The 10,755-nt window shown below is 43.2% G+C and overlaps 1 protein-coding gene across 3 annotated transcripts in view; it reads left to right on the top strand.

The window, feature by feature from the left end:
* Positions 1-10,755, top strand: part of LOC135201684 (DNA helicase MCM9-like) — a 722,480-nt gene that overhangs the window by 388,415 nt on the left and 323,310 nt on the right. For all 3 annotated transcript variants that reach the window (XM_064230820.1, XM_064230819.1, XM_064230818.1), the window contains one exon: positions 7,585-7,708. In XM_064230820.1, coding sequence (XP_064086890.1) covers positions 7,585-7,708 — 124 coding nt within the window. The remainder of the gene's footprint in view (positions 1-7,584; positions 7,709-10,755) is intronic.

The raw sequence follows: 10,755 nt of genomic DNA, 5'->3' as shown, positions 1-10,755 counted from the left end.
CGACCGAATATTTAACTGGCTGACCGGTCGAGCACGAACCGGACTTGTCACGCTCGACGAGATAAAAGAAAGGCTCGTGACAGCCTATTCCGGCCATCGCTGAAAGGGCCGCCCGCGCCCTCGACCTAGTCGCGAAACCCCATGCGCGGCACCGACACCAAGATGCCTGGGACACTGTGATGGGCCTCGTCCGTCTGCCCAAAATAGGCCCCGACGGAAAAAAGATAGAGATCAGCCTGAGCCGCGAAATATTCCTGCGGCAACTCGAGCCGGACGTCCGAAAACAGCTGACCGACGCGTACACCCTAGAGGACGACGAACTTACTAGAGAAGGCAAAGAAAACTGACGTTGTCGAACAATGCCGCGAAGCTCGCCGCCCCCGCCCCCCGATCCTCCGTGTGCCTGGCCGCCAGAGAAGGAAGAAGACGACGACGACCCAACGCAAGAAATCGGCGCCGTATCCCAAGGGAAGTCCTCCCACACGCAGCGAGGTGAAAACTCCTGGTGCCGCTTCCACCGGAGGTTCGGGAGATTCTCCAAGAGGTGCGAAAGCCCTTGCACCTTCCAGCAGTCAAAAAAACGGCGACAGCAAACAAAACCAAGGCCGCCCGTGGCAACGGCCTTGTCGGAACACACACTGTAGGGTTCTACGTCCGCGACGCGATCTCCGGCCGGAGGATGTTGGTGGACACGGGGGCAATGCACTCGATATTCCCGCCGTCAGGAAAAGACCATCCCGCGAGCCCGACAAAACAACCTCCCTCGTCGCCGCAAACGGGACCCCCATCCGTTCCTACGGCACAAAGCCCCTCGAGATATCCATCTTGGGGCGAAACTACGTCTGGGAATTCACAATCGCGGACGTCAGGATCCCGCTACTGGGGGCCAGATTTCCTGGCGCAGAACGGCCTCCTGGTGGACGTGGGCCCGCAAACGCCTCCCTCGACACGGGGCATGCCTTTCCCTTCCACTGGCAGCAGGCCCGGGCGCCCTACAATTTGTACCATCGCCCCCACAAATACGGCAACCTCCTGCAGGAGTTCCCCGAAGTCTTCAAGCCGGAACTTCGTCAGGCGGCAGGGACGCCACCCAAGCACGGGATATTCCACCACATAACCACCACAGGCCCCCCCGACACACGCGAAGTTCCGACGACTCCCTCCAGGCCGCCTCCAGGAGGCGAAGCAAGCGTTCTCGGAGATGGAACGAATGGGCATCTGCAAGAAAGCGTCGAGCCCTTGGGCGTCGCCCCTGCACATGGTACAGAAACCTGACGGCACCTGGAGGCCCTGCGGAGACTACAGGAGACTCAACCTCGCTACAATCCCCGACCAATACCCCTTGCCAAACATGCAGGATTTGACAGGGGCCCTCCATGGGGCGAAGGTCTTCACAAAAATGGACCTCTTAAAATCCTATTTCCAGGTTCCAGTGCACCCCGAGGATGTCCCCAAGACTGCCATCATCACGCCTTTTGGCTCCTTTGTCTTCCATTACTCAACCTTCGGCCTGAGGAATGCAGGGGTCACCTTCCAGCGCCTGATGGACAGCATCCTGGGGGACCTGCCCTTCTGCGTCTGCTACGTCGACGATATCTTAATTTTTTCCAGGTCCTTGGAGGAGCACCTACATCACGTCCGAGCGGTCCTGAAGCGCCTGCAGGAAAATGGGCTGGTCGTCCGTTTCGACAAATGCACCTTCGGCGCCGAGAAGGTGGACTTCCTCGGGCACGAGATGTCCGCGACGGGCGTGCGCCCCATGGCCTTGAAGGTAGGCGTGGTGCAGAAGTTCCCAACACCAACCATGGTCAAGAGGTCCCCTGCAGGAGTCATCGGAATGAGTCAACTACTACCGCCGATTCATCCCTGCCGCCGCCCCGCACCATGTCCCTCTAACACAGGTCCTGAAGGGGAAACCAAAGGCCCTAACGTGGGAGGCCGAACAAGAGAAGGCTTTCAACGAGACAAAGAGGGCCCTCGCCAGAGCGGCGACATTATGCCACCAAGACCCTGCTGCACCTTTACGCCTCACCACCGACGCCAGCAACGTCGCCTGCGGGGCTGTCCTCGAGCAAATGGTCCAGGGCGAGCCCCAGCCACTCGCCTTCTACAGCAAAAAACTGTCAGCCGCCGAGACGAGGTACAGCACGTTTCGACCGCGAAAACTCCTGGTCGGTTGTAACCAATGGCACAGTGCGCCATTTCCGCATAGCCACCTCCTACCCGAGGGCTCCCCCTTCACGATCAGGGCAGACCACCTCCCTTGGTACACACCTTCACCAAGGCGGGCGACGCTTGGTCAGCGAGACAACAGAGGCACCTGGCAGCCATCGCAGAGTTCGGTTGCACCATCCAGTACGTGCCTGGCGAGAAGAACCCCGTGGCAGACGCCCTATCGAGGATAGAAATCAACGCCGTGCATCTCGGGGTCGACTACGAAGACCTTACCCGGGAACAGGCCGCCGACCCGGAGACCGCCGCATACCGCACTGCTATCACCGCCCTCAAGTGGGAAGACGTGCACTTCGGACCCGCAGGCATGACGCTCCTCTGCGACATCAGCACGGGCCGCCCGCGCCCGCTGGTCCCAGCCTCCCGAAGGAAAGCCGTGTTCGACGTCATACACGGACTCTTCGCACCCCTCGGGCCGGACGACGATGCGCCTCCTGACGGAGAAGTTCGTCTGGCATGGAATTCGGAAGGACTCCCTCGAGTGGGCCAGGACCTGTGTGCCTTGCCAAACTAGCAAAATCAGTCGGCACACAGAATCAGGCGTGGGGGAATTTCCGCAGCCGAAACGAAGATTCGGCCACATCCACATAGACGTCGTTGGCCCCCTGCCCCCGTCGGAAGGCGCCAGGTACCTCCTGACGGTAATCGATCGCTCCACCAGATGCCCGAGGCAACGCCGATGTCGGAGGCGACCACGAAAGCATGTGCCGAAGCACTCCTCGCCAGCTGGGTCAGTCGATTCGGAGTGCCAGACGAAATCACGACAGACCGCGGACCAGTTTTCCTGTCGGAGTTGTGGACTGCCCTGGCCCCGCCTAATGGGTACGTCGCTACATGCCACCACCGCCTACAACCCAGCAGCTAACGGCATGGTGGAGAGAGTCCACCGTTCGATCAAGGCTTCCCTGATGGCGCGCTGCACCGACGAAAATTGGAAGAGCCAACTACCGTGGGTCCTCCTCGGTCTCAGGACTGCCCCCGGAGCGAACGGCGAGGCATCACCCGCGGAGAAGGTATACGGGGAGCCATTAACAGTCCCTGGCGAGTTCTTCCCGACCAATGCCGACGACGCTGACGTCTCCATCACCAGGCTTCAGGAATCCGCCGGGAAGTTCACGCCCTGCGTCAAAACCTTCTCCGACAGAACCAAACGTTTCCTCCCGAAGGCCCTATCATCGTGCAAGCACGTCTTCGTCAGGGACGACGCCCGCCGCCCGCCTCTAACGAGACCCTACCACGGTCCCTTCCGCGTCCTACGACGCACTGACAAGGCATATCTCTTATCCATCAACGGTCGCGAGGACTGGGTCACAATCGATCGTCTGAAACCAGCCTTCATCATGGACGAGGACCTCGCAGACACGGATTCCACAGGGCGCCTCAATCTTCCTCGGAAAAAAGCGACTCCTTCGATCGCCAAACCTCCTGGCCGTAGCCGCGGCCGCCCTCGGAAGACGGTCGAACCCCCCGAGGATCACCTCAGGGGAGGCATCCCGTCCCCGGAAACTCCCGAGGATCTACCACAGCAACTGATATCGTGCACCCGAGGGTGCCTCCGCCGTCCAGCTCGCTTCCGCGAGTGACTACCCAAAGTACAAAGAAGTCAGTCAACAATTATACCTAATTATTGTCTTATGGGGGGAGTAAATGTAAGGACAACGCTTATTCATAATTTTCTCTGTATATAATTCATCATTCGCGTTGTTCTTACTTCCCCCTGAGAGAGCATTCAGCGGGCTTTCCGACAGTGTATAAAGCTTGTATAACCATATATTGTGTACTTTTATATTTTGTATTTTATGTCTCTCAAGAAACACAAATCGGGTCTCGCCGACCCACTTTTACTCTCTCGCGAGTCGGTGACCACATTTCCGTCCGCATGCTGTATATTTATATTTCCCTTGACTGTAATAAAAATCAGTACACTTCTACCTGCCTCTTTGTCCACCTCTCACAATACATACAGATTGTACCAGCACTTTTCTCCGAGTTTAAGATACGTAATTTTCACAGAACGACAACTCGGAACGGATTAATTTCGTATGTCTAGGTACCACTATGTGTGTGTGTGTATATATATATATATATATATATATATATATATATATATATATATATATTATATATGTATGTATACGTATATATATTAGGCATTTTACATGTAAAGTGCAGTTCAAGATATGAAAAGCTCATGATACAAAGGCCACCTTGGAACGGATTAATTTCGTATGTCGAGGTACCACTGTGTGTGTGTGTGTGTGTATATTATATATGTATGTATGTATGTATGTATTTATATACACTAACACACACACAGTGGTACCTTGACATACGAAATTAATCCGTTCCAAGGCGGCCTTTGTATCATGAGCTTTTCATATCTTGAACTGCACTTTACATGTAAAATGCCTAATCCGTTCCAAGCCCTACAAAAACACCCCAGTAAATTATATTTCCAGGCTTACAACACATGTTCTAGGGTCACGACGCCGATCCGACGGAAGAAATATGACTCCAAAAAGGGAAAATACTGTACATACTTGAGTAATATTCAATTGCATGTAATATTCAGCCCCATTTCTACTGCATATATTGGGACTTAGCATATGTCCCTTAGCAATAAGCCTTGCCTATGTTAGTAGTTGCTACTGTAGCCTCGTCTATGATTCTGACATCTAAACCTAAGAAGCTAAAAGCTTAGAATATGCCAATAAAATTTTTAAATAATCAGTATGTACTCATTTCAAATAATTATTAATTATTCATTAACTATAACACACAAACATACAAAAAAAAAAAAAAACCTTCCCACCTTTTGTTTACATTCAGCACTTACAAGTACCGAACGATCGCCAAGCAGTCACTTTTCCTAGCACACAGTGAGCCATAAATTTTCATTATCTTTCTTCAACTAATGAAACTACCAAACAGTATAATAACCATTCATTTCTATTCTTTATTCTATCCTTACCTAATGGAGATACCGAGTTACTGACAGCTATAATGAAACATATATGTAATATTAAAACAGAAGAAGAATTCTAGAAAATACGTATTTGTTGGCTTCGATGATAGAGTCTGATTTATTTTATATTTTATGATATCTAATTCAAAATTTTTTATTAAATGTATTGCCTGTACTCGTTTCAAATAATTATTAAGTAACCATTAACTATAATAAACAATAAAAAAAAAAAAAAACTTCCAAACTTCTGTTTACGTTCAGCACTTACGAGTACCGAACGATCGCCAAGCAACCACTTTCACCTAGCACACAGTACGTACAGTAATCAAATTTTCATTATCTCTCTTCAACTACTGAAACTACCAAACAGTATAATAACCATTCATTTCTATTCTTAATTCTATCTTTACCAAATTTTTTTTTTATTAAATGTATTGCATGAATAAGTTTTTCAATTTACAGCATCCTTTTACCAATAGAATACATAGAGCACAAGGGGTAGATGCTGACCAATAGGAGAGCAGAATCTTACTGGGTGACTAGCATCAGAAACCAATGGGAGAATGGAGGATGGTGGCGAGTTTACTCAGAGTTTTAAAATTGTTCTCGGTGGTCCGGGTGAATCTCAGGACTTTACAGCAACAACCTTTCGTAACATGAACTATTTTCGTATGTAGAGCCAAAATAATCTTCGTATTTTCTTTCGTATTTCAAGTTTTTCGTAAGTTGAGCCTTTCATATGTCGAGGTACCCCATATATATATATATATATATATATATATATATATATATATATATACTATATATATATAATCAGTAAAAACTATGACCTTCACCTCAAATCACTTGGTAAGATTATAGCCTTTTATAAGGAGGTGGTATTTTAAAAAATATTTATTTCAAATATTTTCTATTAAAGTCTTATAAATGTGAATATGCCTTATGTTATTTATTAGCCTGTGCTTATCTATGATTTTTTTTATGAAAATTTGTGTATATTGTTATTGCAGTGGTGAATTGTCTTCCCACCTCCTTCAGTGGGCCATTTACCATAAATTTCATACATTTATTCCTACAACAAGGTTTTAGGTCCAAATTGTGATCCTTATCATTATAATAAAAAATATTCTGATTTCCTGAACTTGTTCACTTAGAAGGTTGCCTACCCCAGTGCTGGGTTTACCACAGGTTAGCTTTACCACCTAAGATACTTGTGAACTGATGGAACTGGATTAAGCAAATGAGATATCTCAAACTAAGTATTATTTTTAGCACAAACTAATCAGTTTACACAGTAAAAATGTCCCACATCCCAACCCCATGCTTCTTTAAGCACTGACATTTGGTGCTATACACTGAGTGAGGGTGGTTCTTTCTGATTTCTTGATCTTGGTCATTCAGAAGGTTGCCTGCCTCAGTGTCGGGGTAAAAATAGTCTTACATACAACTGGAAAGCTTCACCAGCAAAATTAGCTTCTCTGATAATTGTGAACTGACGGGATTGGATTAAACAAATTATATTTTTCCAATTAAAATCTTTTTTAATACAAAACCATTAGTTTAAAAAGTAAAAATTGCCCACATCTCACCCATGCACTTTCTTTTTTATGAAGGCTTGACATTACAGGTAATGATTACCATTGGAGATACCCATTGAGTGAGGTACTTGACCAAGTGAAAATTTGTTTTCCCTTTTGTTTGTCCAGGAAGCTGCAGACTGCAGGATTGGGTTCATATAAACTGATGGATGTATATGGAAAAATCCACATAAGGTGGTAGTGCTGTCAGTGCACCTCATGTGCAGTGCACTGCAGGTATTACTTAAGGTTCTTTGCAGCATCCCTTCAGCCCCTAGCTGCAACCCCTTTCATTCCTTTTACTGTACCTCCATTTATAGTCTTTATTCCATCTTACTTTCCACCCACTGTTAACAATTGTTTCATAATGCAACTGCGAGGTTTTCCTCCTGATGCACCTTTATAACCTTTTTACTCTCAATTTTCCCCTCACCACTGAATCACCTCATAGTTCTAGCTCTTGGTCTAAATTCCCTATTTTATTTTATTCTATGTGGAAAAATGGATATTTTTGAAAATTCAATCTGTAAACTTCAGTTAAATTATTTACAATCTGTGAAATTGTATTTAAGTTACATTTATTCCATGTGTGTTTTGGGCCTACTGAGAACGAGGTGAAGGACATTATTGCCATAATATTTTAAAGGTAATACAATTGACTACTACCATCATTTGTTTACTTAAATCACTACTAATGTTATGTTTTATATCTGTTAGAGAATGAATTTCTTGTTCTCAGATCAGATATAGTATTAGTTCTTTATTTTTACTGTTTATTTTTAATTTACTATTGATTTGTTATTTTTCCAGGTTTATGGATTATATCTGGTAAAACTAGCTGTGGCAGTTGCAGTTGCAGGTGGAATTCAGAAAGTTGATAACAGTGGTACTAGAGTGCGTGGAGAATCACACCTCTTAATCGTAGGAGACCCAGGTACACAAATCTGCCATTTTTTTAATAACAAGCCCAGGATTTTTTGCTGTTTTGTTCATTGTATATATCTCTTAGGCAAATCTCCAAAGGAATAATTTGTGGTTAGGTTCAGTAGGCCTCAGCTGTCATCAAAGCTGATTTGTTTCAAACTAACTTGCAGAACTAAAATTTGCATAATACCTTTCATGCCCATTAACCCTTTACTGCCGACTGGACGTATTTTACGTCGACATTTTTTGTCTCTCGGGTGCCGACTGGACGTATTTTACATCGACATACAAAAGTAAATTCGCGGAAAAATACTTTTAGGTCTACCAGCCGAAAACTCTTGCATCACGCGCCTTGGGGGATGCTGGGAGTTCACGGATCAAGGTGTTGTTTTGTTTACAATCGTTACGCAGGCGCGCAAGCGCGAATTTCTTTCTTGCCGCACTAAAAAGTATCTGTGACATATCTCTGAAATTATTTCGTCACTTTGACATAATTTTTGTACCATTTTAAATTAGCCGTTACATGGAGTATTATATATGAAAATGTGCGCATTTTTATGTAGAATACAAAACAAAATACTCATGATTGTAGCTTTTATCAGTTTTGAGATATTTTCATATAAATAACGATAAGTGCCAAAATTTCAATCTTCGGTCAACTTTGACTCTACCGAAATGGTCGAAAAACGCAATTGTAAGCTAAAACTCTTATATTTTAGTAATATTCAATCATTTACCTTAATTTTGCAACTAATTGGAAGTCTCTAGCACAATATTTCGATTTATGGTGAATTAATGAAAAAACTTTTTCCTTACGTCCGCGCAGTAACTCTTCAGAAAAAAATCATACATGCGATTGTGGTAATGTTTGCACCATGCTAAATTAGCCGTTACATAAAGTTTTATATATGAAAATGTGCGCAATTTCATGCACAATACAACTAAAAACAACCCATGGTTGTAGTTTTTATTAATTTTGAAATAATTTCATATAAAAATGATAAGTGACAAATTTTCAACCTTTGGTTAACTTTGACTCTACCGAAATGGTCAAAAAACGCAATTGTAAGCTAAAACGCTTATATTCTAGTAATATTCAAGCATTTACCTTCATTTTGCAACAAATTAGAAGTCTCTAGCACAATATTTTGATTTATGGTGAATTTATGAAAAAAATTACATTTTCTTTACGTCCGCGCAGTAACTCTTCCGAAAAAATCATACGTGCGATTGTGGTAATGTTTGCACCATTTTAAATTAGCCGTTACATGAAGTTTTATATATGAAAATGTGCGCAATTTCATGTAGAATACAACCAAAAATAATTGAAGGTTGTAGCTTTTCTCATTTTTGAAATATTTGCATATAAATCACGATAAATAGAAAAAAAAACCACGTTCGGTCAACTTTGACTCTACGAAAATGGTCGAAAAATGCAATTGTAAGCTAAAACTCTTACAGTAGTAATATTCAGTCATTTATCTTCATCTTGAAACAAATTCGAAGTCTCTAGCAAAATATTTAGAATTATGGTGAATTAAAAAAAAAAAAAAATTCCTTCCCTCCGCGCTCGGATTCTCCGCCACAAATCTCCGAAATGCGTACGTCCCATTCTCGGACTATTTGCTCCGTTTCATGTTAGGCATTTCATAGAGTTTTATATATGAAAATGTGCGCAATTTCATGTAAAATAAAACAAAAAATATTTGAAGGTTGTAGCTTTTCTTATTTCCGAAATAATTGCATATAAAAAAAATATATATAAAAAAAAATTCGACATTCGGTCAACTTTAACTCGTCAGATATGGTCGAAAACTGCATTTGTAAGCTAATACTCTTACAGTATAGTAATATTCAATCATTTGTCTTCATTTTGAAAGAAATTGGAAGTCTCTAGGACAATATTTAGATTTATGGTGAATTTTTGAAAAAAATATTTGTTTACGTCTGCGCGTTACGAATTCATGCATTATTTTGTGATAATATTTTCTCTGTGTTGCTTTTATCGTTTTACAATGTGTTATATACCAAAATGATCGCAATTTAGTGTACACTACAACGGAAAAAAAAGTAACTTGTTACCTTTAATCGTTTTGCGCACAGCGCGATTTGAATACAATTATATATGAAATTTCGTTTTTGCGCTATCATATATCGCATTATTTATATATGATAATGATAATTTTTTTCATTTCTGATGGTTGCATACTAAACTTCAGCCAATGACAAAAAAAGGAGCCAAAAATGAACTCTTAATCTTGAAAACTAAGTGTGCTGTGATTTTTTGACAAAAATATTTTTTCCGCTTCCGCGCTCACTCTGAAACACCTCCGGCACACGGGAGACATTTTTTTTTTTACCGCTTCGGCGATTTAGGGTTAACTGGACGACAAACCTACCATCATTGAATCCTAAACATTCAATACAAACATTAAAATATTGCACATATATGCATACACACATAATACAGCTACATATATATCCTTCTCCTTCTAAGTGTTAAACTTGATTTTGACACTCATACTGTCTTTTCTAATTGTAGAGGTATGATTGCTTCAAGATTAGCTTTAATCAGTGTAGGGATTGGTCTGACTTGCAACATCTTTCATTAAGTCAGTGCTTATTAGGGGTAACAGCAAGCGTAGGATTAAATTTAAGTGAATGGCTGCAGAAGTGCAGGATAGTAGTGTAGGCAGTCCTTTGTTCTTGCACATGAACGTGCAAGATCTTATAGTGTTACCAAACCTTACAGAGTTACAAGATCAGTGCAAGGAGGAAGATGAGTTGGTTAAACCTGTTGCATCATCTGACTCTGAGGTAAGCCTAACAATGAGATCAGGTGTCTCTCTCAATGATTTGAGCTCTATCCTTGGTAACTATAGAGATCTTGTTGATAGTCAGATCAATGATTTAGCTGATGATTTGGTTAATCATTTTTTATTCCAGCTTCATTGGTCCTGTTTTGGGTTCACCTGTGAGTGATCTCATGCAGCACGGTGCATTCAGTACCACACTATTCAACTGAATTCAGCTAGATAGGGATAGTGATGTGGATCT

This window comes from Macrobrachium nipponense, chromosome 28, assembly GCF_015104395.2.
Source record: "Macrobrachium nipponense isolate FS-2020 chromosome 28, ASM1510439v2, whole genome shotgun sequence".
NCBI classification, from domain to species: Eukaryota; Metazoa; Arthropoda; class Malacostraca; order Decapoda; family Palaemonidae; genus Macrobrachium; species Macrobrachium nipponense.
Note: the sequence above shows the minus strand (reverse complement) of the source record. Positions and strands in the feature narration are given on the sequence as shown.